The following is a 26,869-nucleotide window of genomic DNA, read 5'->3' as shown; positions in this document are numbered from 1 at the left end:
GTGCCAGTGGCTAGACCCTTCCCCTTCCGGCATCGACTTCTTAATGCCAACCTCTTGGGCTGCGGCCTTTTGGTCTCTCGCGTACTGTCCTCTCTCAACTCTCTGACCCAAGATGTTGGACTCCATATCCTTTGGCTTGCTAAGCCGCCTCATTCGACCCAAGAGACTGGCAGATTGATGGCCGATGCAACTATGTTTTCCTCAGCGCCCCGCCCTTTCTTTTCCCTCCCTCCGATGTTTTGGAACCGTAAACAAGAAGAGTAGACAAGTCCCGAGATACCAAAGCATTTGCGATCTCGGCGACAATCAGGACCCGGTTAACCTGTAGAAGCTGCCATGCTACGTCCTCTGGATTGCCAGATGCGGCTCGAAGGTCATATTTGGGCTTAATCACCATGGTATTATATACACATGACTACGACCATCTGATTGCGGTCTCGGATTGCATGGCCGAGGTCTTTTTGATCAGAGTTAAAATGCCGGGTTCGTATCCGCTTGGCAAGGGGGTTCGGGAGCATACAAGTAAAAGATGGCGGTGAGAAGCTGTCCAAGCAAATGGGTAAAAATGGTCTTGTTTAGAAGTCCTTCTCAAGAGCGAAAGCGCTCGATAGTGAAGCTGCCGGACATGGTGCCCGGTGCTAAGCAGCGTACCAGAGAGGTTCCGGCGTGTTTTGTTTCCGTTCAGCTCCTCCAGCCGTCCGCCCCAATCGTGTAAACAGGCCGTTGGAAAGAAGGGATTGGAGCGCCATCACTTGATGGTGACACAAAGAGCCCCGGGCACTCTCGAGTCAACTCAACACTCGTTCGCCATTCGCCGTGGCCCAAGATGAGAATCCAGTGACATTAAAGACGGGAAAAAAAAACACGATCCAGGATATCATAACGTTATCGACCAGGCCAAAAACGGAAGTAAAAAAAAGAAAACATTATCGAAAAAAGTGGGGGAAGGGGTCACAATGACTCCCCACTACCAGTCCTCCTTTCCCTTGCAACGTCCCTCGCCCCTCCATCCACATCAACGCCGGTAACAAGAACAGACGAGGTCCGCTCGTCATTCAGCAGCGGGATGTTATCCACGCTGCCGGCCGCTCGGCGGCTATCGTCGTCCAGCAGCGCCTTGCCCGAGATCACATCCGCGACGCTCCCGCTCTTCCCCTCCCCATCCGTACCAGTGCCATTACCAGCACCAGCACCGGCGCCGGCGCCGGCGCCGGGACCAACGATGGGCGTGGCCGCCCCGCCTTCCTCGTGCGGCCACATGTCCGGACTGTGCTGCCACTTGGCCACCTCGGCCTTCATGGCCTCGAGCTCCTTCTGGAAGCGCTTCCCGAAGACGTCGATGTAGTAGGTACTCCCGTTGTAGACGCTCCAGGCGAAGACGACCGTCAGGAAGGTTGCCGACGCCCAGCGGCTGAAGAGCCACAGCGGGCAGGGCAGCATGGTCAGCACGGCGTAGGTGTACTGGATCAGCATGAAGGCGGGCTCCTGCAGGGCGTCGGGGAGGGACAGGACGATCTTGCCGATCCAGCTCTTGCTGTACGACTTGCGCAGCCAGGTGAAGGAGGTGGGGCGGCCGGCGGCGATCTTGTCGCGGCGGCGGACCGTGATGAAGAAGTAGTACGCGAGCTGCCAGAAGGCGTAGGGGATGGTGGACCAGGCGAGCATGAAGAGGGGGCTGGCGTAGTCGGGGGAGGAGCCGGCGGCGGAGGAGGTCTTGATGGTCCAGATGGCCGGGAAGCGGGCCCGCTGGACGACGGGGTCGATGAGGTGGACGATGCAGTGCAGGGTGGCGCACGGCATGATGTGGATGAAGAGGGAGGTGACCTTGTCGAGGGAGTGGAAGACGAGCGAGTTGCGCCACATGATGATGGCGACGGCGTTGTTGCCGAAGGCGAGGCAGTAGACGGCGGTGAAGAGGCGCTTGGAGGAGGGGAAGACCCAGATGCTGAGCAGGAGGAGCAGGTTGACGAAGTAGCAGAGGTCGGCGAGGAAGTAGTGGTAGCCGCGCTTGTGGTAGGTGTAGTAGCGGATGGGCATGAAGTAGAGGATCTGGACCGTGTACCAGAGGTGGAACCACTCCGGGAGGCCGCCGATCAGGTAGCCGCTGACCAGGATGTTCATGACGCCGAAGATGAAGGAGATCTTCTCGCGCAGCGTGATGGCCTTGGTGTCGTTCCAGCGCGCCCCGAGCTTCTCGACGCTGGCACGCATGCGCTTGCGGTAGCGGTCCAGCTGCTCCTCCGCCGAGGGCACGCGCCGCCGCCATTCGTCTACCATGCGCTCCCGGGCGATGCGGCTCCTGTTTCCGAGGGCCTCGCGCGACTTGCGCACCTTTTCTGTCTGGGCAGAGATGCCCTTCTGGAGCTTCTCGATCTGCTGCGACAGCGCGAAGTTATCGAGTATGTCGAGCACCGTCAAGCGCTCCAGGGGTGGGAACGGATCCCAGTCTTCCTGATACGAACTGCTCCCCGAGAAGGACGGATTGCGCGAGCGGCGCGGGCTCGCGGGGACAGGGCCCATGGTGGGAGTGGCTAGATCATGTTCGTGTAGCGACGTGCCCTCGGGGGGCGTCCCGCTCATTTCCGGCGTCGGGACGGCTTCGCTGTCGGTCGAGGTGCCTTCCCACTTACTGTTGTCGCCGCTATTGGGGATCGGTATGGTGATATTGCGGTTCTCTGGTTCTGCCATCTCGACCTCGCGTTACGGGTGTGCGAAGTTGAAATGGACCAATTGAATGGGATCGGGTTGAAGGGGCTGGCGAAGCGCGGCGAGTGATGCAACCGAAGAAATCTAGCAACGGCAAGGCGATAGCGGCCAGTAGGTGTTAAGTTCGAAAAAGGGAAAAAAAGAAAAAGCTTGGTGTTATCAACAAATGTGTTGCCATCGTTAGTGGATATCCCAAAACGTCATTGATATGCAAGACCAAAGAGAATCAACAAGCGGTGGGCACTAACTTAGACGGATTTGCGAACAAAGGCAGTTCCCATTTGAAAAGCAAATGCACATCGAGCCCAAACCCGCAACGGTATGTTTATTCGGTTGTTTGGTCGTTATAGTCGAATATCCTATTCGATGTGCTGCGCGCGCCTGGAACTATTGCCAGGCTGGAGACGGTGGTTTCGAACAGCGCCTCGGAGTCTCTCGGGGAGCTCTGTTGTGCCCGTGCTTTTAAAGATGAGGTTCGAGGAGAAGCTGGTGATGTAGTCGACGGTCAGGGGGACCTTGGGAAATTGTCACACCTTTTGGCAACCAGTGGTGTTATTCTCCTTTTCGGCCGGCAAAATGGGTTGGGGGAGCACGAGCTTGTGATGCCAGGCAGAGTGTGCCCAGCTGACCACAAAGCAGGAAAAAGATGTTGTATCTAGTACATACATCCTACAGCTTTTAGCGTGTCAGAGAACCCCTGCGACTGGCTCACGACTTGGCGTGTCCAAACGCGACGTTATGACTGGATAACGTTGCTTGCGGCAATGCAACGGCGTCAAGGCTGCTGGAGCCTGTTCACATGTCTGCTGCCCCTCCACTACGCAGCGGGCTAGCGAGGCAGAGGAGTAATGTACAGTACGTACCCTGTACGGATTACATCGTACTGTTATTGATCCAGGACATTGTCAGCCTCGATCGCCTCCAGAAACAACAGTTGGTAGGTCGCCTTTGGAATGTCGCTAGCAGAAAATATTAGCGAAAACGGCCTATTGCTCTCGCACAAGATGATAATATGAGGCAACAAGTGGGAGAACAATGCGGAAAGAGCAGCATGCCCGATGGTTGCCTTGAAGATGAGTGCCGTATGACCCTAACCCTGGTACAAGTTCAGTGCTGTACATAGTAACTACTCCGTAAAGTCGTCCTATTGAACCTCTGGGCCGTGCACACCCCCACCAGAACAAGTCACTCGTCGCGATTGGGAAATTCGGGGTTTGTCGCGACAACTGACGAGCGGGACACCAAGGTAGCGCGACCGATGCGGCGATACAGGCCAAACATTCACTCCGCCTTCTACACCACGCGCGTTTTCACGCCCATGATAGCGCGACAAACCTGGGACCGTCGTTTTTTCGAGCTGTTCCATTCGTAGATCCTAATTCTGAACGCGACGAAACCAAGATAACGAGCTCCGCGCGCAGGAGCAGCCGCAACAATGGGAAAGCTCATCCGTCTCGAGCTCTTCAGTACGTGTCACAGCCACGACAACCCGCACGATGAAGCTGACCTTGGGTGCTAGACTTCAAGTCCTACAAGGGTCACCACACCCTTTACTTTGGCGACTCCTATTTCACCTCCATCATCGGTCCCAATGGCTCCGGAAAGTCGAATTCGTGAGTTGCCCCGGCCAGTCGCGTATGTCGGGTATCCCAGACGTTGACGGATTTCTCCCATTCAGCATGGACGCCATATCGTTCGTTCTGGGCATTAAATCGTCACACCTGCGATCGTCACATCTTCGCGAGCTCGTCTACCGCGGCCGAGTCATGAAAACATCCAAGATCCAAGACGACGGAACGGCTGTGCCAGCGACGAACGGACAGGTTAACGGCCACGAGGACGGAGACGACGAGGATTCCTCACAACGAGCGTCGCGGAACGACCCTAAGACGGCGTGGGTCATGGCAGTCTATGAGGACGATGCGGGCGAGGAACAGCGGTGGAAGCGGACCATTACGAGCAGCGGTGCTAGCGAGTACCGCATCAACGACCGCGTTGTCACCGCACAACAGTACAACGAGGCCCTCGAGGAGGAGAACATCCTTATAAAGGCGCGAAATTTCCTCGTCTTTCAAGGAGACGTCGAGGCCATTGCCTCTCAGTCCCCACAGGACCTCACGCGCCTCATTGAGCAGATCTCGGGGAGTCTGGAGTACAAGGATGAGTACGAGAGGCTTCAGGCAGAGGTGGAGCAGGCCGCGGAGAATCAGAACTTTCAGCTTCACAGGAGGCGAGGTATCAACTCGGAAATCAAGCAATACCAGGAGCAGAAGCGGGAGGCCGAAAATTTCCAAAAGAAGACGCAAGAACGGGACGAGGCTGTCATTACCCATATTCTGTGGAAGCTTTACCACTTCCAGCGCGTCATGGACGAGTCCAGCGCCCAGATCCAGGAACACCACGAGAACCTGAAGGAGTTCCGCCGGAACGTGGAAACGTTCGAGAAGAGACTCGAGGCGGCGCGCAAGGAACAGGCCACCGTTGGTCGCGAGGTCAGCCACATCGAGAAGAGCATCAAGAGCAAAGAGAAGAGCATCGAGAACAGGGACAACAGCCTTGTCCCCATCGATGAGAAGATCACGCAAAGCTCACAAGATATGGCGATCCTTCGGAAGCGGATTTCCGACGTCAAGAAAGACCGCGATGACAAGGCGACCAATATCCAGAAGCTCAAGAAGGACCTAGCGACGATCGAGAAGGCACAGCAACAGTTCGAAAAGCAATGGTCCGAAACTCTCAAGAAGCAGGGCAAGGAGTTGAGTGACGCAGACCGTAAGGAGTACACCAGTCTCCAAGCCGAGGCCATGAGGAAGACGTCGGATAACCGGGCGAAACTGGCGAATCTGGAGCGTCAGCTGAAGGGCGACGAGGTGACGGTGAACAGCCTGAAGGGTAGGATCGACAACTTCGAGGCCGCCATCGAGAAACTGCAAAGCGAGGCTCAGGTGATCAAGGATCGCCGCGACGCCATTCAGGATTCGGTCGGGCAAACAGCCAGGGATATCGATGCCAAGAAGAAGGAATTTAACAGCGTGCAATCGGAGCGGATCAGGATCAACAACACCCATACCGAGCTGGAGGAGAAGCTTCGTGACGTGCTGCGGAAGCTCGACGACGCGGACATGGGGCGGCGGCAGAATGAGAAGGAGACCAAGATGAGGAGCATGATCAGCGATCTCAAGCGAATATACCCGGGGGTCCGCGGGCGGGTGGGCGAGCTGTGCAAGCCCAAGCAGAAAAAGTACGACGAAGCCGTCATCACGGCGCTGGGGCGCGAATTCGACGCCGTCGTAGTGGACACGGAGAAGACCGGTGTGGATTGTGTTCAGTACCTCAAGGACCAGCGGTTCCCGCCAGTAACATTCATCCCGCTCGACAACATCAAGGTCAACACCTCCAACTCCGCCGTCAAGGGGATATCCGGTGCCCGACTGACCATCGACACGATCGACTTCGACCCGTCCCTGGAGCGGGCCATCGCCTACGCCTGTGGCGGGTCGGTAGTTTGCGACAGCTTGGAGATCGCCAAGGACATCGTCTACAACAGGAAGATCCAGGTCAAGGCGGTTACCCTGCAAGGCTACGTGATCCACAAGGCCGGGACCATGTCTGGTGGTCGGTTACCCGAAGAGAAAGGCGGGAAGCGGCGGTTTGAGGAGCACGACGTGCAGAATCTCGAGCGGCTGGCCGAGAAGTTCCGGGACGAGATTGCAAAGTTGCCGCGGCCGGGGAGGCGAGGGGTCGCCGAGGAGAGTCTGCAAAACGAGATTGCCGCGCTGGAGCAACGCCTCAGGCTCCAGGAGAGTGAGCTGGCTGCTTTTGAGAAGAACCTGAAGAGCAAGGAAAAGGAGCTCGAGCACGCGAAGCAGCAGCTCCGCGAGTACCAGCCCAAGTATGCAGAGAAGGAAGGCGAGCTGCAGCGGACCCGTGCCACCGTTGAGAAGTTTGAGAAGGCCATATCGGAGGTCGAGGATAAGATCTTTGCCAACTTCTGCAGGCGGCTTGGGTACGAGAACATTCGTGCCTACGAAGCGCAGCAAGGCAGCCTCGAGCAGGAGGCAGCTCAGAAGCGCCAGGACTTTGGCCTGCAGAAGCAGCGTATCCAAAACAACCTGACCTGGGAGACGTCGCAACACGACGCCGCGAACGAGAGGGTACGGGCAATGGAGACGACCCTGAAGCGGCACCAGAAGGACCTCGAAGCCTACGAGAGGGAGAAGCGGAGCATCGAGGAGGCGAGAGCGCAGGATCAGGACGAGCTTGCGGCGTTGCAGGAATCCCTGGAGGAAGTCAGGGCGAGCTACGCCGAGAAGTCCAAGAAGGTGGCGGATGCAAAACAGGATCTGCAGAAGAAGACCAGGGAGATCGAGTCCAGGTTGAAGGAGATCAGCAACCTCGAAGGGACGGTGCAGAAAAACAGCACCCAGAAATTCGCCCTGCTCAGGAGGTGCAAGCTGGAGCAGATCCAGCTGCCGTTGCGCAAGGGCTCGCTCGACAACATCCCCAATGAAGACGTGCTGCTCCAGAGGGACCAGGATGCCATGGACATTGATGGCGAGGCGGACGAGGACGAGGTGCTGGAGAACGCCATGGACGACTACGGCATCGAGATTGACTTTGATGGTCTGGACGAGGACCTCAAGAAGGTATGTGTGGCCCCGCGCCGCTCTTTGGTTTTTTTTTTTATTTTTTTTTTTTTTGGTATGTGTGTGTGTGTGCGTGCGCGCATTTGCTAACGAACCCAGCCCGACGATGACATCGAAGACAGGCTTCAGGAGAAGATCACGTCGCTCACCAGCGAGCTCGAAAAGCTCAACCCCAACATGCGGGCCATGGAGCGCCTGGAGTCGGTCAAGTCGCGCCTCGAGGCGACGGAAAAGGACTTTGAGGACTCGCGGGCGGCCCTGCGCGCGGCGCGCGAGGCCTTCGCCAAGGTCAAGGAGAAGCGGTTCGAGCTCTTCAACCGCGCCTTCACGCACATCCAGGAGCAGATCACGCACGTGTACAAGGACCTGACGCGGTCGGACGCGTACCCGCTCGGCGGGCAGGCGTACCTGGACATCGAGGAGGACACGGACACGCCGTACCTCTCGGGCATCAAGTACCACGCCATGCCGCCGCTCAAGCGCTTCCGCGACATGGAGCACCTGTCGGGCGGCGAGAAGACCATGGCCGCGCTCGCGCTGCTGTTCGCCATCCACAGCTACCACCCGAGCCCCTTCTTCGTGCTGGACGAGGTGGACGCGGCGCTCGACAACGCCAACGTCGAGAAGATCAAAAAGTACATACGCGAGCACGCCGGCCCGGGCATGCAGTTCATCGTCATCAGTCTCAAGCCCACCCTGTTCCAGGACAGCGAGAGCTTGGTGGGCGTGTACCGCGATCAGGAGGCTAACACTTCGAGGACGCTGACGTTGGATGTAAGTCATTTGTTTTCTCCTTGCGTCCACGGTTTTTGTTGGCGGTTATGTTTGTTTGCCTAGGTCTGTGCTAACAAGGCGCGAATACAGCTTCGTAAGTATGTATGACGGAAAGCAAGGGAGCAGAGGTGGGTAAACCTCGCGCCTGAGAACAGAGGGGGAAAGGGTGGGTTGGAGTGTGTGTGTGTGTGTGTGTGTGTGTGTGTGTGTTAGAGGGCAGGAAGCTTCTGATTTCGCAGGCAGAACAGCAGTTTCTTCATCACAGGGACGGGTTTGACACGGCGAATAAGGACTGGTTAGGCTTTATTACTCTATTCCTGAGTAGCAGGGTCTTCTTGCTTTGCTTCGGTTTTATTTCCTTTCTTTTTTTTGCTACCCCCTAGCACCGAATGGATGTGCTTTTGTTTTGTTTTGTTTTTTTCCCTGTATGAATTAAATCAGCCCCTCGAACGTATACCTACCCAAGAATAATGTGTCGTGCCCGCCGAGCCTCGGCTTCCTTTGACTCTCTACTTTTCCTTCTCCCTCGTATATCCTCTTTTTTTTTGGGCTCCCTAGTAACAGATACTTTCCCTTCAGAACTCTCGACTGATCCGGTGTGGTCCCACCCAATGCGAGCCAGTTTCCGCAACTCAATCCGGCGAAACCAAACCCAGCTCTCGCTCTGCCGGTCTCGATGATCCCGTCAACGCTGATCCGGTACGAAGTCATGAACACGAGGACTGGGATGCTGCAAGTCTAAAGGGGCAGCTGTTATATTCCCCATCCTCGCGCGACTACCTCGGGGTAGTTAGTGGCCTCGACGCCAAGTGACTCGTCGCATGGCTCAAAACCGCCGTATGGCCAAAGGCATCACCCTGATGTGCCCGGCGGTCTGACGAGGTGACCGGCCTCGGCTCGCTTCTTTTTCTCTCTCGCTCTCCCGCTCTCCCGCTCTCCCCCCACCCCATCCCCCCCTTCTCTTCTGTCCTCCAAGACTCGACTTGGTGTGCTGGGCGCTTTGGCTCATACAACATCCTCGAACTCGAGGTCATCCTCGTCTTCGTCTTCCATCTTGAAGCTCATGGCGTTGCCCTTGTCGTCGGCCGGGGCCGAGGTGGGGCTGCCGGTTTCCAGCTTGACCCTCTTGGAGGGGAGCATGTCCTCGTCGGGGGCGTCGCGCATCTCGAAGGACTGAGTAGTCTGGGAGATGGCCGGGACGGAGCTCTCGGTGATCCAGCTGGGCAGGGCGTTCTCCTTGAGCAGGCGCTCCTTGCGCTTGCGCTCCTCGAGGCGCTCCTGCTCGTTGTCGTCCGAGATGGTGACCTGCATGGTCTTGGGCCCGACGTTGGCCAGGCCCTTGACGGCCGACGGCTTGTTCATGCCGGGCTCGACGGGGACGCTGGGGAGGACCTCGTGGGTGGAGGCGCGCACGATGGGGCGGTGGGCCATCATGGCCTTGTCGAAGCTGCACTCGGGGACGACGACGCGGTCGATCTCCTGCAGCATGTCGGTCATGAACTTGAACTGGTTGTTCATGCGGGAGAGCTGCTGGTGGCCGGGGGTCTCCTTCTCCTTGGACAGCTCCAGCACGGTCCCGCAGCGCTGGCAGGTGAAGCCGGCGGGCGAGACCGAGTCGAGCACCTCGAGCTGGGTCCACTGGGCGCGGCAGCGCGGGCACGAGTACTCCTTGGACTCGTCGGCGGGCTGCACGCTGCCCTGCATGTCCTTGTCGGACTTGTAGACGCGCCACTTGATGGCGTCGATGGTCTGGCGGTAGTCGATGTAGTAGTAGGTGCGGTTGATGGGCCGCGTCTTGCCCTCCTGCATCTCGGGCCGCGTGTGCACCACCAGGAAGCGGGCGTCGCGGAGGGTCGCGCACAGCCGGTGCATGTCCTTGAGGTTCATCTTCATCAGGTAGGCCAGTTCGTCGTCGCGCAGCACCGAGTGCGTCACGAGCGCCTCGATGACCAGGATCTCCTGGGTCGAGTAGAAGGCGCGCATGACGGCACGCACCAACGTCTGGGCGATCTCCATTGCCGCGTCTGTTTAATGGCGCGTCGATGTGTGCGCGTGAATGAGATAGGTCCTCTCTCTATCTCTCTCTCTCTCGCTCTCTCTCTCTCCCTCTCCGCCCCCCTCGGCCCTCCGAACCCGAAACTTTCGGGGATTATTGAACCACACACAAAGAAAGCTGCTGTCAGTTGAGAATTGAAGAGCCGCAGGAGTGTGGTCGCAGGACGTTGCGGGCGAGGCGCATCGGCAAAGGGCAGGGTTCTTCGCCTTCCTTTGGCCTCGTTCGTTGCGCCTGGAAAAAAGAGGGAAGAATGAATTTCAGGGCTGAGGCTGAGGCGAGCGCCCTAGAAACATTACAGTTTTGGTTGGTCGAGTGGCGGTTTATTCAACGTTACAAAAGACCTGCAGCGCGATTGAATCAAGCGCTATCCTTACCTCAACCCAGCCTCTATGCCCCCTCCAACTTTTCTTGCGCAATGTGCAAGCTGCAAGAGCCATTATCGGCAACTCTGTAGTTACTAATAGTTTTGCATCCAGAAAAAAAAAGAATGCAGCAGGCAAGGGCAATTTGGAATTTGAGCCTGGACAATACCAAGGAAGGAAGGTACTAGACAGTGTCGGCTTCGGAGGCATTTCGCACAGTGCTGGCAACATTCTTGCCGCGCCGTTCCCCATCAGTCGAACTACGAAGATTTGGGCGCCTTTTCTGACTGGCTCTCGTCGAGCTTCTGCAGGTTTTCTCGAAGCTGCCGGCAAGCGTATGTACATACAGTACTTGTTAGCTTGTCTCCGCCCTTTTACTGCTGCATCCATGCATCTCCTCACACCTGCTTGCTTTTTTTGCGAGTTTCGAGCATGTACGTCACCGAGGGCCCGCAGGGATGGTAGATGGCGCAACCGATGCCCGCGGCGAGAGTTGGTCCATGATCCTCGACGTCTTAATCAAACCAGCGTAAACAATCGCTGTTTCTTGGTTCCGACTTGGTTTCCGTCCAAGAGTTATTATTTTAGTTGCAGTTCCCACATCGTCGCTTACTGCGCCCAAATGCATCATCCCGTTGCGACCACTCTCCTCGGGAGTTGCACCTCAAACCAGCTTGATGTTCGAACCTACACAACCCGCAAGCAGTGCGCCTTCACCTTGGCCATAGCAAACACACACATCGCCGCTGCTCCTCCTCGAGCATATAGAAAATGAACCATGGAGGCGCATTCCGATGCCCGATCCCGGAAGAGGTCAGCCAGCCATATGGCGCTCAGCTTTCCCATCATATTCCTCTTGTCGGCGAACCTCGGGTCTCAGGAACTCCAAGAACTCGAGGAGCAGATACCGACACTGACGTATGACATCAACGAGGCCGAGGTCGTCTTGGGCAGGATCTTCCGCAAGGAACGAGCAATGTTCGAGCTGAGGAAACACAAGCTTGTCACCGAGGAGGTCGACCCTTCGGAGCGCTCTGCGCCCGCGAGCCCCGGCCGGAAGCGCGCCAGGATGGCGACCCCCGCGCTGACCAGCTCGGACCTGGACTCGGACTCGGACACGGCATCGGATGGTGAGATACAGCGCCGGCTGACGGGGCCGGGCCCTGGCCCTGCTGCGCCCGCGGTCACGGTCAAGGTGGTCAGGCTCGGCTGGTTCACCGACTCGGTCAAGGCCGGCCAAGTGCTCCCGATCGACGACTACGTGGTTTATCAAGGCCGCAAAGTGCCCAGAACGCCCGCGAAGGCGCCCCAGCCCGTCCCCGCCGAGAGGGCCGCCGAGAGGGCCGCCGACGTCATGAAGCGCGCTCTCGCGGACGCGGGCGGGCAGTCGAGGAGCCCCCGCCCAGGATCATCGTCGTCGCGGGGAGCAAGGGGGGAGACGTACACGAGCCATCCCGTCCGGCCCCCCCTCGTCAGGCAGACCACGTCGGAGCACGAGATTGACGCGCAGCTGCCGCCGATACCCGACTTCCTCCACACCACCTACTCGTGCCAGCGTCCCACCCCCGTCCATCCGCCAAACGAGGCCTTCATCGAGGAGCTCGCCAAGATCAAGACGGCCAGGACGCTGGTGGGGGACAAGATCGGGGTCAGGGCGTACTCGAGCGCAATCGCCACCATTGCCGCGTACCCATACACCTTCCAGACCGCCCAAGGTATTTCCTCCCCCCTCCCTTCTTCCCCTCGTCCGTGTGTGGGTGGCAAGCGCAGTCAGGTTAACAGAGAGGATAATGATTAAGAAAATCGTTCCACAGAGGTCTCCCGACTCCCCGGCTGTGGCAATAAGATTGCCCTCCTCTTTCAGGAGTTCAAGGACACGGGCCAGATCAGGGAAGCGCGCGAGGACGAGTCGGACCCGAAGCTGGCGGTGCTCAAGCTCTTCTACAACATCTGGGGCGTGGCCGAGACGACGGCGCGCGACTTTTACAACCGCGGCTGGCGCGACCTGGACGACATTGTCGAGTACGGCTGGGAGACGCTGACGCGCGTGCAGCAGATCGGCGTCAAGTACTACGACGAGTTCCAGCAGCGCATCCCGCGGGCCGAGGTCGAGGCGATCGCGAACGTCATCCTGGCGCACGCCAACCAGATCCGCGACGGGTTCGAGATGGTCATCGTCGGCGGCTACCGGCGCGGCAAGGAGGCCAGCGGCGACGTCGACGTGGTGCTGAGCCACCGCGACGAGTCGGCCACGCGGGACTTCGTGGGCCGCCTCGTCGTGCGCCTCGAGCGCGCCGGCTACGTCACGCACACCCTCTCGCTCAGCACGGCCAACTCGGAGCGCGGCCAGGTGCCGGTCAGCTGGAAGGGCAACGACAGGAGCAGGGCCGGGACCGGCTTCGACACGCTCGACAAGGCGCTGGTCGTCTGGCAGGACCCGGTCCGGGCGACCACGGGGGAGGCCAGGAACCCGAACTCGAACCCGCACCGCCGGGTGGACATCATCATCAGCCCCTGGAAGACGGCCGGGTGCGCGGTGCTGGGCTGGACGGGCGGCACCGCCTTCCAGAGGGACCTGAGGCGGTACTGCAGGAGGGAGAAGCAGCTCAAGTTCGACAGCAGCGGGATCCGCAGCCGCACCGACGGGTCGTGGGTTGACCTGGAGAGCGGGCCGGACGGGTCGCCGGCCCCGGACATGCTGACGGCCGAGAAGAGGGTGTTTGCCGGCCTGGGTTTGGAGTGGCGCCCGCCAGAGGAGCGCTGCACCGGGTGACAGTGACAGCTCTGTCTCTTCTTTTCTTCTCTTTCTCTCTCTCTCTCACTCTCACTCTCTCACTCTCACACACCACACTCCCTGAGCAATGTACGCGGACTATTATGTATGTGGTGTTACCGGTGGTGTGGTACGGTATGTCCCAGTCGATGGTGTCATCGTGAGCTTATCTCGTGCTCTGCCAATGGTTGGCCGCTGAATCGATGCGAGCAACCCAAGCAAGGGGTAAGATCTAACCGAAAAAGGCACCAAACCGCACGGCGGCCAGATCCGCCATTCACGCACCATCCATGCATCCATGCAGATGCAGTTGCCCCAGGCCCAACGGGCAATCCCGTTTTGTCTGGGGAAACCCGTCAGCCGCTGCACGATATCGCTGCCATCCATCCTTCCCGACACCCTAAAATTGACTGCAACACCAGCGGCTGATCATCCATCCCCGTCGCCGTTGGGCTGTCAAAACCTTCCGGCGCTCGGGCTACAAAAGGAGAGTTTAAGCGCAGATTTCGTAATCCGACGGGGACAATCGAGCACATGGCCGCGGACACTTTTCCACCGGCTTCGGACAGTCTCAGTTCTCCGGAGAGCGTCAGCTCATTGGCCCGCCCACAACTAGAACGCCGAACGTGGGGCTAGTCAGGGATCGCTTGTTGCAAGGCTTCAAAGCTGGTTACGTATCAAAGACGCATTGCCGAAGAAAACAGAAAACCGTGGCATGATCGCGGTTGCTGTTATATAAAATGATCTGACTAGTGCCTCTTCCGCAAACCTCGGGGAGAGTGTCAAGCACGCCACCATAAAAGTCGCACTTGTTTCCTCTTCTTCATCTCGCAGACTCGTTCTTCCCTCAAGTCTTTCCCTTAGAGCGTTTTCACCTAGTTACCCGGAAACACCAGATTTTAGTCAATACACAAAGCGTGCCTGTCCAGAGCCAACAACAACAACAACAACAACAACACGCCGCCAAGATGGCCATTGTCATTCCCAGCGATTACGGGTATGGAGATATCCCCAACAATGTCCTCATGACCTTGTGTACGTGTGCTAATTCAGCCCCGTTCCTATAGCTACGTCCTTCTGGCCGCCACCTCGACCTTCGTCGTCAATGTCGTGCATGGGGTGTTGACCGCCAAGAGCCGCAAGGCGGCCGCCATCAAGTACCCCAACGCCTATGCCTCGGCCGAGCAGGCCGAGAAGGACCCGAGGGCCTTCACCTTCAACTGCGGTACGTAATCTTGTAACCCCCCTTTTCTTTGGCGTGTGTGTGTGTGTCTCCCGATTTGTTACTGTATGCATGATACGGGGCGAAACCAATGTTGGAACGCTCACTAACGGACCGACCAAACCCGGCATAATGCAGCCCAACGCGCCCACAACAACTACACCGAGAACCTGACCCCGTTCCTCGGCGCCTTGCTCATCTCGGGGCTCAAGTACCCCACCTTCGCCGCGACCCTGGGCGGCGCCTGGTCCGCCTCTCGCCTCCTGTACGCCATTGGCTACACGTCCAAGGGGCCGGATGGTCGGCATTTGTAGGTTTTTTTTTTTTTCCTCCCGTACTCTTCCCGGTATCGAAGCGTCCGTCTCGCTAACAACAATCAGGGGCGGGGCAGTCGGTTCTCTGATTAACTTACTGCTGATCGGCACCTCTGCGTATTCCGCTCTGAGCCTTGCGCGCGGCTGGTAAGCAGCGAGTGATGTAAGGAGCGCGGAGCGTGGATGTTGATCGAGAGTGGACTGTACATTGTGGGTCTGTGTATGAATATGGGAGACAAGAAGTCTTGTCGTTCATAGGTAATGAAAGTTGCCAATACTTCTAATACGGACGGACATGGCCACGGCGCCGCGTAGCTTCTGAGTGAGACGGCTTGTAGTTTTCTTTCCCGTTTCTCGTGCCATTTTTGCCTTTCATTTGTCCCTTTCTCGTATAAATTAAGAGGGGAAAAATAAGAAAACCAATAAAAAAAAAAAAAAAAGGGGGGGGGGGGGAATAATAACAATCAACAGGCCTTCTGACCGGACCAACCTACTCGCCAAGTCCACATCGCGCAGCAGCGTCCCTCGCCTTCTTTCTTCACCTCCTCATTCCAATCGCCGTTCGACATCCGCGGAACTGACGGAGATGCAGAAGCAGACGAACGACACATCCGGCCGCGATCTACTCCTCCCGCCTCCCCTCCTCCCCAACCCTCTCCCCGGCTGCACCCCTCCGGGATCTATTATCCCGGGACTCGGGCGCCGCCAAGTCGCCCGCGAGCTCGTACGGCGGCGGCTCGATCCCGGCCGCCTCCAGCTCGCACACGGGTCTCGAAGCCAACTCGGCCGGCCCCGGTGTGGTCAGCGGCGGCGGCGGCGGCTGCGGTGGCAGCGGTGGCAGCAGCAGCGGCCTCCGGTTCGCGGCGGCGATGGCTATGGCTGCGCGTGTCGGGATCACGCCGCGGTAGAGCCCGCCGCCGTCGTCATACTTGTCGCCGTCGTTACCGTCATCATCAACAACAACATGATCATAATAATCGTCGCCATCAGTAGCAACACCGCCGCCGCCGCCGCCGCCGCCGCTTTTTTTACCACCACTACCGTCCCCGTCCCCGTCCACGCCGCTATTTGCCCGTCCTTCTCTGGTGGTGCGCGACATCTTCCTCCCGGTGGTGGCAGCGGCGGCGGCGCCCATCACCACCCCCTCCTCGAGCCCGTCGTCGCACGCGGGAGTGTCGCCGCCGTTCGCGTGCGTCGTGTCCTCCATCTGCTGCTGTTCGCGACGGAGGAGCCGCCGGCGTCGCCGAAGATACATCATCGCCCAGGCCGCCAGACCCAACCCCGCGGCGCCGCCGACGGTACCGCCGATGATGGCGGCCGTGGTGGGGCGGGAAGAGGAAGGGGAGGAGTGGATTGAAGGGAACGGGTCGTCGGGGGAGGGGTGGTAGTTGGAAGGGGAGAAGAGGGTTTCTAAAGGGGGTGGTTAGCGGTCCTGTTTGAAGGGGGAATGTGTACCAATGAGGTGGAAAGGGCGAGGAGGAATAAAAAAAGGAAAAAGAGGGGCGCGTGGGACTGGAAACGTACGGAGGTCTGAGTTAGCGAAGCCCTGTTCCGGAGCTTGGCCCCTTGGTTGAAAGGAGGAGGTTAGCATGCGGTATACACAACCGGGAACCACACACACGGAACGTCGAGCGCTCACTTGGTATCGTAGTACTCCCTGAACCTTGGAGCCGGCGGCTGGGCGGATCGCCCTGCGCGGTAGGCCGGACTCCAGGCCAGGGCGCCCAGATCGAATACCGCGAGGCCCTGAGTGAAGGGGTCCCGGGTCGTGAAGCCTGCGGCGTACGAGTCGTTGCCGTCCTGCGCGGTGTCGACGCCGCCAATGGTTAAGATCTGGCTTCCCCCCACCGCGTTGCAACTCAGGCCGTGCCGCGGGTGAGCGGGGGGATAGTCTGCCTTGGCCCAGTAGAAACCGGGGAGCGTCAGTACGTAGGCGCTGTCGTAGGGCACCGCAGCAGAGCCGAGCTGACCGGCCCAGCCGGCGTATACTAGGAACTCATGCGTGCGATTGCTCGACGGCGACCCTGCGAAGCAAAAGTCCTTGCGCGGGTCCGGAACGTCCCCCGTGCTCTGCTGATCGTACCAGCGCTGCTTGTCGATGTCGTAGATTCGGACGGTCCGGAACGTCCCCAGGCTGTCTTCGTTGCTGTCTCGCCTGTCCTGGGACCCGCCCACGGCCACGAGAATGCCGCGGTTCCCCCAGTTGGGTACGTAGGTAATCCCGGCATGTGTTGGGACTCGGGAGTCAGATGGTCCGTGGTTGGCGATAACTGTGATCTTCTTGTCGGACATGCCGTACATGATGATCATGTTGCCGGGCTGTCGCTGGTCTCCGGTGCCGTTCCCTGTCACCATCGGCGTCAGCGATGGGGACACGACGGGGGTCCTCGATGCGGGCATACCCCCCACAAAGAAACCGTAGCCGTGCCCGCTGGCCGCTTGTCCCGGATGAGGTCTCGGTTGGCTCGTGAACCACCCGTCGGTGCTCCCGTTGAGGCACTGCCAAGAGCCTCCTGCTGACGAGTCCCGTCTGAAAGACCACAGCCCCTGTGGCGAGAATGCTCGATCGCCGAAATGGGGACTGGTGCCGGCGAACCCGGTGTATAAGGTCCTCACTCTGGGAGCAGCCCACATGCCGCCGCGGCTGAGATTGGGCACACCGGGCGGTTTGGTGATCGAGATCAAGGGGACAGAATCATTGGTCCAGTCCTTTGTCAGATCGATCGAGAGTAATGCATTGGCTAGGGGTTATGTCAGTAATTCAGCCCTAGACGGACGCCAAGGAGGAGCCGGTCGTACAGTACTCGTAGGCAACGCCATCTTTGTCCTGATAGGAGAACTCTCCCCCGTCAATGTACACGCGGCCGTTCAGCACAGCAGCTGTTTCCCGTGTCAGCCATGGGATCAAGCACGAGATAACGGCACCCCAGCAGCAGACTCACAGGCGTGGTGTGCTCTTCTCAAGAACACCGAGTTATCGGGGACTCCGTTCGCCTGTCTCGACGAGAGCAACGAGCGCGGCCTGTGAGACTGGGGTATGGCGTTGGCAAACGCGGAAAGCACCGCAAGTATTAGAACCGTGCTTCGGGGCATTGCAACCAAGAGACCCAACGGATCTGATCTAATGGTGCCACGTAATAATGAGAAGAATAGCGGGACACGAGAAGAGCGCTCCTCTGCGGAAAGGAAAGGTTTGGGGCCACCCCTCAAACAACAGCGGTCCCTCCATCAAAGCTTGTGCATCTGCTCGCCGCCCCATCATCTTGTAGCATGCAACATGACGATCTGATGCGCTTATCTGGGCTTGAGGAATTGGTCATTTGCAGAACGGTACATGAAGGCGGCAGCCTAGCCCGAGAAGATTGAGAACCAGACGTACTGGATCACACTGTTGACTACCCGAGATGTCGCCATCCAAGTTCGCGTCGACAGCCACCGGCGAAGGCTCCCCGGAGTCGTTTGGAGGGACATGCCCGTCATTGGCCGAAAATGCTCTAAGTGCTGCGTAGGGAGAGGAGCCTGAGAACAGCCTAGTTCAATTCTCTTTATCGCTCAGGGCTTTGGGCACATGTCCGCTGAGGTCTGTAATCTGCATGATGACGCCGGAAGACTTGGCAACCTTCAGAGTTCACCCTAGGAGTTTCATGTGGCCCCGAGAGAAGAAATGAGCGCAAAACAGGAAAGACCAACATCATCTATCCAACTTGAGGTGATTTAATTGAGCATATCAAACCTTGATTAACGCTTGCAAAGAAATGTTAACTGTAATTTTTGTTAAACAACGGGATCCGAAAACATTGTGCTCGTGGTCCGATGAGCTCTTTGTCGTGCTAACGGATTGGAAAGTGGAAGTTGTTGGAGATGTGGAAAATGCCGAATCACACAAGCCACAGGCTTCCAGGTTCGAGATCAGGTTGTGGATCGTCAGTGCTGAGGCTGGGCAAGCCACACCCATGCGCCACAAGGCCTAGGCTCGCTCTACCTGGAACCTGTCCTTTTCATAGACTGGGGGGGGAAGCAACAACCTAGGCAGTGCCCGAGCTGCTTGGAACCTACCTTCTAGCGAAAGCGGCGCACCAACCTCACCCACGAGATCCTGCGGCTTGAGCACCTGTTCCCTGAACATTGCTTGACGGAGCTGCGGTCCCTCTCAATTGACCACCCGATCCAGCACCATCCTCGTTTGACGAGCTTTTGGGTACCGCTCTGCCCCTGACATTGGTGCGCCGTCGCTTTCGCAAAAGGTGCGCCGCCACTTCGAAGCTCGACCACCCACCGATCGGTGCTGATGACAGCTTGCATATAACTAGCCTCCAGATATACCTTTCGTACCACACCACGAGGACTATTTCTCCTCTTTCAACTCTCGGGAGCGCAACACCAAAACTCACGGCCCGAAACCTAAACCGACTCATATAGCTCACAATGGACTACGACGCCCTGAAGGAGCAGTGGGGCGAGGTCGAGGACCGCGATGGCGTCCGCCTGAGCTGGAACGTGTTTCCTAGCACTCGTATGGTCAGTCCGCCGGCATGCCACGACGGGTAGTCCTCGGATGCTGATGGTGCATGTCTAGGAAGCGTCGAGATTGGTCGTCCCCATCGGCGCCCTCTACACGCCCCTCAAGGAGAAGCCCGACACTCCCCTGCTGCAGTTTGAGCCCGTCACCTGCAAGCAGCCATGCCGCTCCGTTCTGAACCCTTTCTGGTAGGCGCCGCCTCGGTCCGAACCTGCTAGATACGCTAGTGCTTAACGGTCTTGGACAGCCAGGTCGACGTCCGCGCCCGCCTTTGGATCTGCCCCTTCTGTCTTTCGAGAAACCCCCTCCCGCCGCACTACAAGGACATCACGGCCAACGCCATCCCGCCCGAGCTGCATCCCTCCAACACGACCATCGAGTACAGGCTGTCGCGGCCCGCCCCGAGCCCGCCGATTTTCCTCTATGTCGTGGACACGTGTCAGGAGGAGGACAGCTTGGCCGCCCTGAAGGAGTCGCTCATCATGAGCCTGAGCCTGCTGCCTGAGAATGCGCTGGTCGGCCTGATCACGTTCGGGACCATGGCCCAGGTCCACGAGATTGGCTATACCGAGTGCGCCAAGTCGTATGTCTTCAGGGGCAACAAGGAGTACACCGCCAAGCAGGTTCAGGAGATGCTCGGCCTCGTGCAGCCGGCCATGCGCCCGGGCATGCCTCCCCACCACCAGCCGGGCCGGCCCATGCCCATGGGACCCGCCTCCCGGTTCCTGCTGCCGGTTGCTCAGGCCGAGTTCCAGCTCACCAAGGCCCTCGAGCAGCTGCAGAAGGACCCCTGGCCGACTACCAGCGACCGCAGAAACCTGCGCTGCACCGGCGTGGCTCTCTCGGTTGCCGTCGGCTTGCTCGAGACATCCTTCCAAAACGCCGGCGGCCGCATCATGCTCTTCGCCGGCGGGCCGGCCACTGAGGGCCCCGGTATGGTCGTCGGTCCCGAGCTGAGAGAACCCATCCGGTCGCATCACGACATCGACCGCGACAATGTCAAGTACTACAAGAAGGCGCTCAAGGTATGTGCATGGCCGACGTCTGGACGGAGTGGCGGGCAGTAGCGAAACTGACACGAACGATGGCAGTTTTATGACAACCTCGCCAAGAGGACCGCTCACAATGGCCACACCATTGACATCTTCGCCGGTTGCCTCGACCAAGTCGGTCTCTTGGAGATGAAAGGGCTCTGCAACTCGACCGGCGGCCACATGATTTTGACGGACAGCTTTACCTCTTCCATGTTCAAGCAGTCGTTCATCCGCATCTTCGAGAAGGACGGCGACGATAACCTCCTGATGGGCTTCAATGCTGTGCTCGAGGTTCTGACAACCAAGGAGCTGAAAGTCACGGGCCTTATCGGCCATGCCGTGTCTTTGAACAAGAAGTCAACCTCGGTAGGCGAGACCGAGTGCGGCATCGGCAACACCTGCTCTTGGAAGATGTGCGGCATCGACCCCAGATCCAGCTACGGCATCTACTTTGAGATTGCCCAGGGCGGCCCCTCGCAGCACCAGCAGAGCCCCCAGAAGGGCATGATACAATTCCTGACCTACTATCAACACTCGTCCGGCCAGTACCACCTCCGCGTCACCACGATCGCCAGGAACCTCAGCGGGCCAGCCGGCGACCCGGCCGTTGCGCAATCCTTCGACCAAGAAGCCGCGGCTGTCTTGATGTCCAGAATCGCCGTCTTCAAGGCCGAGGTCGATGATAGCCCGGATGTCCTCCGCTGGGTGGACAGGATGCTCATCAGGCTCTGCTCGAGATTTGCCGACTACCGCAAGGACGACCCGTCGTCCTTCCGCCTCGAGAAGAACTTTACCCTGTACCCCCAGTTCATGTTCCACCTGCGGAGAAGTCAGTTCTTGCAAGTTTTCAACAACTCGCCCGACGAGACAGCCTTCTACAGGCACGTGCTCAACCACGAGGACGTCAGCAACTCGCTGATCATGATTCAACCCACGCTTGACTCCTACACCTTCGACCAGGAGGGCGGACAGCCGGTGCTGCTGGATTCCACGTCCATCCAACCAACCCACATCCTCCTCCTCGACACCTTCTTCCACATTCTCATCTTCCACGGCGAGACGATTGCCGAGTGGAGGAAGGCAGGCTACCAGGATCAAGAGGGCTATGAGAACTTTGCTGCTCTCCTCGAGCAGCCAAAGGAGGATGCCAGGGTGAGATTACCCCCCTTCACTTTTTCTCCCAAAGGATTCCGAAAGAAAAAGCCTAGCACTAACATTGTCACCAGGATCTCATCACCGACCGCTTCCCTCTGCCACGCTTCATTGTATGTGATCACGGCGGCTCGCAGGCGCGTTTCTTGCTGTCCAAGCTCAACCCGTCAACCACACATACCTCGGGCGCCGGAGCCTATGGTGGGGTTGGTGCGCAGAGCGCGCAGACCATCTTTACCGACGATGTGTCTTTGCAAACATTCATGGAGCATCTCATGAAGCTAGCGGTGAGCGGCACAAATTAGATAACCAACTAGATCTTGGATGCGTCTGGGCTGCGAGACCAAAGGTGGGGGGGGGGGGGGAAGGGGGTGTTTGGTTGTGAAGGAGAGAGAGCGTCACGAGGTGGGAAGGTTGAGAATAGGGGACCCGGAACTATCTGTCCAGTTGGCATGTTTAGAGTAGGTATCGCGTGGTGTAAGAGCGTCGGATTTATAAGTCAATACAGTATTCGCAAGCCAGATGCAGTCTGCGGTTTCCGACTGACCTTGCCAGGTTGATTGCATCGTCGGAATGACCTCGAAAGAAACGTAGTGTTAAAGAGTGCACGTTGGTTTTGCTCAATTGGCCGGCGCCGACTGGGACCTGCTGTGGCTGGATCTGTTCCCCTCCAATTGAGCTGTGGCTATTCCTCTCTGCCCCGCTTAACTCGAGAATTTTCCAGCCACACCACCCAATAATCTTAGGGCAGGCGGAAAAACCCACAACTGCGATTTTTTTGTGTTTTCGCTGTCTTGATACTCGGCACGGCTGCACCCCCTTCCCAACCAACACCACCCGAGTCCGTCCTTCTCTCAACCAGCCGTCACCATGCGTAAGTCATTGTTGCCCAATCGCTGCTTTTGGAATCGTCCGGGCTGCTGACTTTTCGCAACCTGCAGCTCCCAAGTTCGACCCCAACGAAGTCAAGATCATGTACGCTTTCAATGGCCCTCCTTACCCCGTTCCCGATCATCCACGACTCGCGAGCGCGCCCCCCAACCCCGCATGTACAGAGACGTCGAGAACAAGCTGGAAACTGACGACGATGCCACAGCCACCTCCGGGCGACCGGTGGTGAGGTCGGTGCCTCTTCGGCTCTTGCCCCCAAGATCGGTCCTCTGGGTCTCTCGCCGAAGAAGGTCGGTGAAGATATCGCCAAGGCCACTGGTGACTGGGTATGATGCAACCAACCCCTCCTCCCCCCGGTTCTCGAGCTGGGAGATCAAATCGGAAGCATGGGATTCTTCTAACGATTCGCGATCTCGCGCGACGGGTGTTGCAGAAGGGTCTCCGCGTGACGGTCAAGCTCACCATCCAAAACCGTCAAGCCCAAGTCTCGGTCGTTCCCACAGCATCCTCGCTCATCATCCGGGCGCTCAAGGAGCCCCCCCGCGACCGGAAGAAGGAGAAGAACATCAAGCACAACAAGTCGGTTTCCCTGGATGAGATCATTGATATTGCGAGGACGATGAGGTTCAAGTCCTTCTCCAAGGAGCTGAAGGGCACAGTCAAGGAGATTCTGGGCACTGCCTTCAGCATCGGCTGCCAGGTGGACGGCAAGAGTCCCAAGGCTATCAGCGATGCGATTGAGGCGGGCGAGATCGACAGTACGTTTGCCCTCCTTTCTGCTGAGAATACCTTTCCCCTCGACTTCTGTCGCGGCTGCCGCAGGGCACACCAGGAGCAAGCGGCCGGCTAACAGATTACAGTTCCTGAGGAATAAACTCGTCATCAATGAAGGTCGGTTTGGGAATTCTTGGCATGTGATTAGGAGTTCAGGGCTTGCTTTACACCAGGCTTGCCAAACAACGGCAAATCAAATCAAAAGAACGATTTCATGGCCGAGTGTGGGCGTCTTAGCCAGAGCTCGGCTCCTGCTGCGTGGACCGAGGGGAGGTTTTGCTGCAGGTTGTCCCTTTGGGTACGAAGTGTGACCCACCTAACCCTATTTCTTCAGCTCTCTGGATGAAGAAGAAATTCCGACCCCGAATTTTAATCCCTGGCTGTTCACTCCGGACCGACCTGCTCTCCATGGTCAATTCGGCTCTTTGTGCTCAGGAAGATTAAATTAACGTGGCGTCCGATTACTCACCATGGCTTTCGTTGGCACTTTTTGGTGCTATGGAAGTCAAGGTCCATCTTCCAGGTCGACATCTCTCTCCTTTTTCCGCCTGAAATTACTGCCCGGCAGCTGTGTGTCAGCTTTTGCCCTGATTTGGTACTGAGAGACCGCGCCGCCGGGCTTCTCCATAGCTTCTGGGCCCGCAATATGTAGCGCCAGTCTGGAGCGTACGATTTTGTGTTTCCGGGCATGCCTCACGTCAGTCTTGTCGTCTTTTCCACAAATTGATGCTCCTCTTCTACATTTCTTCAGATAGACTGGCTGCGGCTTAGCAGCCGAACTATCAAAGCAAAGCAGCGCGTTCGGGGCTGTGGCCAGACTGCACACTCCAGGATGATTCCGAATTTCTTACTCCCGTTTTCCCGATTGATGTCATACGTCGTACATACAACACAGAGTGTCTTGTCTCGGGTCTCGCCCATCCCGGTAATATTCGTCGGGCAGGGCGGCTGCGATCCCTACAATAGGTAGACAAGACCACCACAAATGTCCAACAAATGTCCCGCAACGACTTGCTTTCTTAGCTCTCTCTTCCCGGTTTGTTTGGGGGAAGCAGGTTAACTCCTCCGCACACTGTAGCCAAAGCAGACATCACGGAGACATCTTGGTCGAAGCTCCTGTTGTAGTGTATTCAGGCTGGTTATCGATGCACGCACAATCGTGTGTGTATGGAACGTGTAACTGTAGCTTGCATCATGCATACTCTACATGCCTACATACATACCGCCTCGCCCTTCTATTTTTAAAGTGAGAGGAAGCAAAATGAGGCGTCGCCATACACAGTGGGTTTCGGTTGATTGCCGTCGCTTGTTACGCTGAAAAAAAAAATCCGTACTTACCGCCGGTGCCGAACTCTGGGTCCGAGGAAGAGGCGAGATGTATACGAGGGCAAAGGTAGAATGGATTAGAATATCAGGTGGGGACAGTTGATGGGTGCGGTGCATGGGTCTGCCTGTTCGTCAGGAACAAGAATTGTGCTGATACTGCGTAATCATTTCTTCTTCGCTTCTTCGAAATCCGATCAACGGCTTGCTGCTGCTGCTGCTGCTGCTGCAACATGGAGCGGCTACCTCCTTCTCGGGAGCGGCTATCTATATTCCGTAGCGTACTGTACATACACTAAAGTGTAGGTCGATTGCTCGTTGTTGGAGGGCTACGGCGAGATCGTTGTCAGTTTGGACGGTCGGCACGTCATGTGCCGCTGATCTTCGCTGACGTCGCCGCTGCTTTGTCCTCGGGGTGTGGAGGGGGGTGTGGAGGAGGGGGCTTAACTATGTACAGTACTGCGCAAAATGGCGGGTTTGTCTTCATGGAGAAATGGATGAGGCGAGAACGGGAGGATCTGAGTTCCGGGGCGCACGATCAAGTCCCATGGCATCCTCATACTCGTAGGTTATGTTCGTTGAGAAGTCTGCCTGCTGAGTTCTGGTTCCTACAATTGGTAGCGGACAAGTAGGACCCTCGAGCCACTGAGCTCAGGCTTAGGTGCTTGGTGTCTTGGCTGCCGCGTTGCAGCCGTTTGCGTCCCCACCCCATCCCTTCCCGCAGCAGGGGGGCTTCTCGAAAATCATTTGATGTTGGAGGGTTGTTGCGAATCCGGTTACCTTTGAAGAGGCGGCATAGAGATCCAGGGATAAGAAAATGCCGAAACGCCAACTGTTCGTGTTCCCGTTACGGCCCGGCCGCATGTGTTGTACCCTTCGATTTTTTTTTCTTATGAGTGGTGGTTACTTGGAAACACTTCGTAGTGTACTGCATTGCTTGTAGAGCACACGCGGCTCGGAATGATAAATAGCTACCTGCAAGCAAGCCAAGGGAAGGGAAGAAGGAATCTGGGGACTCGGGCGGGAACAACAAGGCCACGCAGGCAGGCGGCCGGGGGGTGTGAGAAAAGAAGGGGGGGTGTGGGCCATCCCATGCCGGTCAGCCGTTCAGGTCGGCCTGCGGCCAAGCGAGCGGCGTGCCCCCGGCCTACTGCCAGTCAGTCCACTCACAACGTCCTGCAGCGTGGAAAGTGATTGCTCCCTTCGCTCGCCTTTCCTTTCCACCGTTGTACTGTACATGTATGTCCGGGCGAGACACCCTCTTTCGCTCATGCGTCCAGATGGCTGCTTGGCCTGCTTGTCACGCTCGAATGGAAGCGAGAAGTATGACTTGGATATCCAGAGGCTGCTTCTCAGCGCGCTGATCGGAAATCCGTGGGGCAACCGGTCGAATCATTCGTACTGGTTGGGCGACTGATCAGGCTCCTGGCGTGAGAGAGCATGCAAGTCTCTGATCGGCCTGCTACAGGAGGTTATGTAACAAGCCGCGAGATGGAAAACTGCTTGTTATGACTTGCCCGGCTTTCCATAACGTTATGATGCATGCGGGTTGTCTATTGGGTACGCAGGAATCAAATGACGTACGCAAAATTGACGGCCACTTAGTTAGAGGCAGTGAACATTAGATTGCCCTAGGTAAAATGTAGCTACAAGATTCAGGGTGTATTTTGCTTGATTGGACTGCCTACACGAAGCATATTCCATGCTCTTCTTGAGAGCGGAACCGATGGATCTGTGGTGCTGCATGTCTGACTGCCTGTCTGACTGCGACCCTTGCAGTTCCATTTGGGGAAGGGGGGGTGGGGGAGGGGCGGCAGTCACACAGCAAGACACCGCAAAAAAAAAGTATTTCGTTATGATCTGCCTCGCCGCGTCGCACAATTGGCGTGGCAGGAAAACGAACAATGCGGTACGGGGCTGCGCTACCTATCACATTCATCTCGCAACCTGGTGGCGGGGTTGAATCAAGTTTATAGCATCGGTGAGTTGCACCGGTATTGATGAAAGGAAGCACACCCCAGGATGCAACCCATGTCCGGGTGGGTGACATGGCGTCGCCCAACGCACTTTAACTGGAGATGGTTGGCATCCCCAAGATTGGCGCGAGGCGCTAGGCCAGCTGTGATTGTTCGGCCGGGAGCCAGGTATTGCTGCATGGAGCTGCAGCATGGGCCTTAGCGCCCCCACGAGCCTGGGTTCGGTACCTACCTTACCTGACAATCCATACTCTCTTGTAGGGGGGGCGTCCCGTATAAACAGCTATCCGTGCCCTGTATCCACGGCCCGGGCAAGCCCGCAGCCTGTCGTGCACCGCCTGGCTTTG

At 57.7% G+C, this 26,869-nt stretch overlaps 10 protein-coding genes across 10 annotated transcripts; 5 read left to right on the top strand and 5 right to left on the bottom strand.

Moving 5' to 3' along the window:
* Positions 1-632: 632 nt before the first annotated feature.
* MYCTH_2300743 (uncharacterized protein) lies at positions 633-2,850 on the bottom strand. The gene has a single exon (XM_003661355.1). It carries the CDS (start codon positions 2,686-2,688, stop codon positions 952-954), a length of 1,737 nt encoding a protein of 578 aa, XP_003661403.1. The 5' UTR covers positions 2,689-2,850; the 3' UTR covers positions 633-951.
* Positions 2,851-4,356: 1,506 nt separating this feature from the next.
* Positions 4,357-8,396, top strand: MYCTH_2300741 (SMC1-like protein). The gene is made up of 3 exons (XM_003661354.1): positions 4,357-7,352; positions 7,452-8,126; positions 8,217-8,396. The coding sequence occupies exons 1-3, from the start codon at positions 4,386-4,388 to the stop codon at positions 8,232-8,234; spliced, it is 3,660 nt and encodes a 1,219-aa protein (XP_003661402.1). The 5' UTR covers positions 4,357-4,385; the 3' UTR covers positions 8,235-8,396.
* Positions 8,397-9,072: 676 nt separating this feature from the next.
* On the bottom strand, positions 9,073-10,224 carry MYCTH_2300740 (uncharacterized protein). Its single transcript, XM_003661353.1, has one exon. The coding sequence runs from the start codon at positions 10,140-10,142 to the stop codon at positions 9,132-9,134; it is 1,011 nt and encodes a 336-aa protein (XP_003661401.1). The 5' UTR covers positions 10,143-10,224; the 3' UTR covers positions 9,073-9,131.
* A 942-nt stretch (positions 10,225-11,166) lies between these two features.
* MYCTH_2300738 (uncharacterized protein) lies at positions 11,167-13,466 on the top strand. The gene is made up of 2 exons (XM_003661352.1): positions 11,167-12,259; positions 12,344-13,466. Exons 1-2 carry the CDS (start codon positions 11,323-11,325, stop codon positions 13,315-13,317), a joined length of 1,911 nt encoding a protein of 636 aa, XP_003661400.1. The 5' UTR covers positions 11,167-11,322; the 3' UTR covers positions 13,318-13,466.
* A 643-nt stretch (positions 13,467-14,109) lies between these two features.
* Positions 14,110-15,261, top strand: MYCTH_2300737 (uncharacterized protein). Its single transcript, XM_003661351.1, has 4 exons — positions 14,110-14,314; positions 14,385-14,542; positions 14,678-14,849; positions 14,920-15,261. The coding sequence occupies exons 1-4, from the start codon at positions 14,286-14,288 to the stop codon at positions 15,002-15,004; spliced, it is 444 nt and encodes a 147-aa protein (XP_003661399.1). The 5' UTR covers positions 14,110-14,285; the 3' UTR covers positions 15,005-15,261.
* Positions 15,262-15,285: 24 nt separating this feature from the next.
* On the bottom strand, positions 15,286-16,349 carry MYCTH_2300736 (uncharacterized protein). Its single transcript, XM_003661350.1, has one exon. It carries the CDS (start codon positions 16,058-16,060, stop codon positions 15,476-15,478), a length of 585 nt encoding a protein of 194 aa, XP_003661398.1. The 5' UTR covers positions 16,061-16,349; the 3' UTR covers positions 15,286-15,475.
* Positions 16,350-17,601, bottom strand: MYCTH_2300734 (uncharacterized protein). The gene has a single exon (XM_003661349.1). It carries the CDS (start codon positions 17,485-17,487, stop codon positions 16,489-16,491), a length of 999 nt encoding a protein of 332 aa, XP_003661397.1. The 5' UTR covers positions 17,488-17,601; the 3' UTR covers positions 16,350-16,488.
* Position 17,602: 1 nt separating this feature from the next.
* MYCTH_2300733 (uncharacterized protein) lies at positions 17,603-18,375 on the bottom strand. Its single transcript, XM_003661348.1, has 2 exons — positions 17,796-18,375; positions 17,603-17,733 (listed from the first exon to the last, which is right to left on the bottom strand). The coding sequence occupies exons 1-2, from the start codon at positions 17,944-17,946 to the stop codon at positions 17,621-17,623; spliced, it is 264 nt and encodes an 87-aa protein (XP_003661396.1). The 5' UTR covers positions 17,947-18,375; the 3' UTR covers positions 17,603-17,620.
* Positions 18,376-19,007: 632 nt separating this feature from the next.
* Positions 19,008-21,957, top strand: MYCTH_2300729 (uncharacterized protein). The gene is made up of 6 exons (XM_003661347.1): positions 19,008-19,097; positions 19,171-19,371; positions 19,430-19,560; positions 19,620-20,397; positions 20,464-21,558; positions 21,633-21,957. Exons 2-6 carry the CDS (start codon positions 19,279-19,281, stop codon positions 21,861-21,863), a joined length of 2,328 nt encoding a protein of 775 aa, XP_003661395.1. The 5' UTR covers positions 19,008-19,097; positions 19,171-19,278; the 3' UTR covers positions 21,864-21,957.
* Positions 21,958-22,374: 417 nt separating this feature from the next.
* MYCTH_2314521 (uncharacterized protein) lies at positions 22,375-23,690 on the top strand. The gene is made up of 5 exons (XM_003661346.1): positions 22,375-22,432; positions 22,500-22,533; positions 22,655-22,775; positions 22,883-23,207; positions 23,310-23,690. The coding sequence occupies exons 1-5, from the start codon at positions 22,429-22,431 to the stop codon at positions 23,321-23,323; spliced, it is 498 nt and encodes a 165-aa protein (XP_003661394.1). The 5' UTR covers positions 22,375-22,428; the 3' UTR covers positions 23,324-23,690.
* Positions 23,691-26,869: the final 3,179 nt, after the last annotated feature.

The sequence above is a fragment of the Thermothelomyces thermophilus genome, chromosome 2 (assembly GCF_000226095.1).
Source record: "Thermothelomyces thermophilus ATCC 42464 chromosome 2, complete sequence".
Lineage (NCBI taxonomy): Eukaryota > Fungi > Ascomycota > Sordariomycetes > Sordariales > Chaetomiaceae > Thermothelomyces > Thermothelomyces thermophilus.
This window is presented reverse-complemented; position numbering and strand designations above follow the sequence as displayed.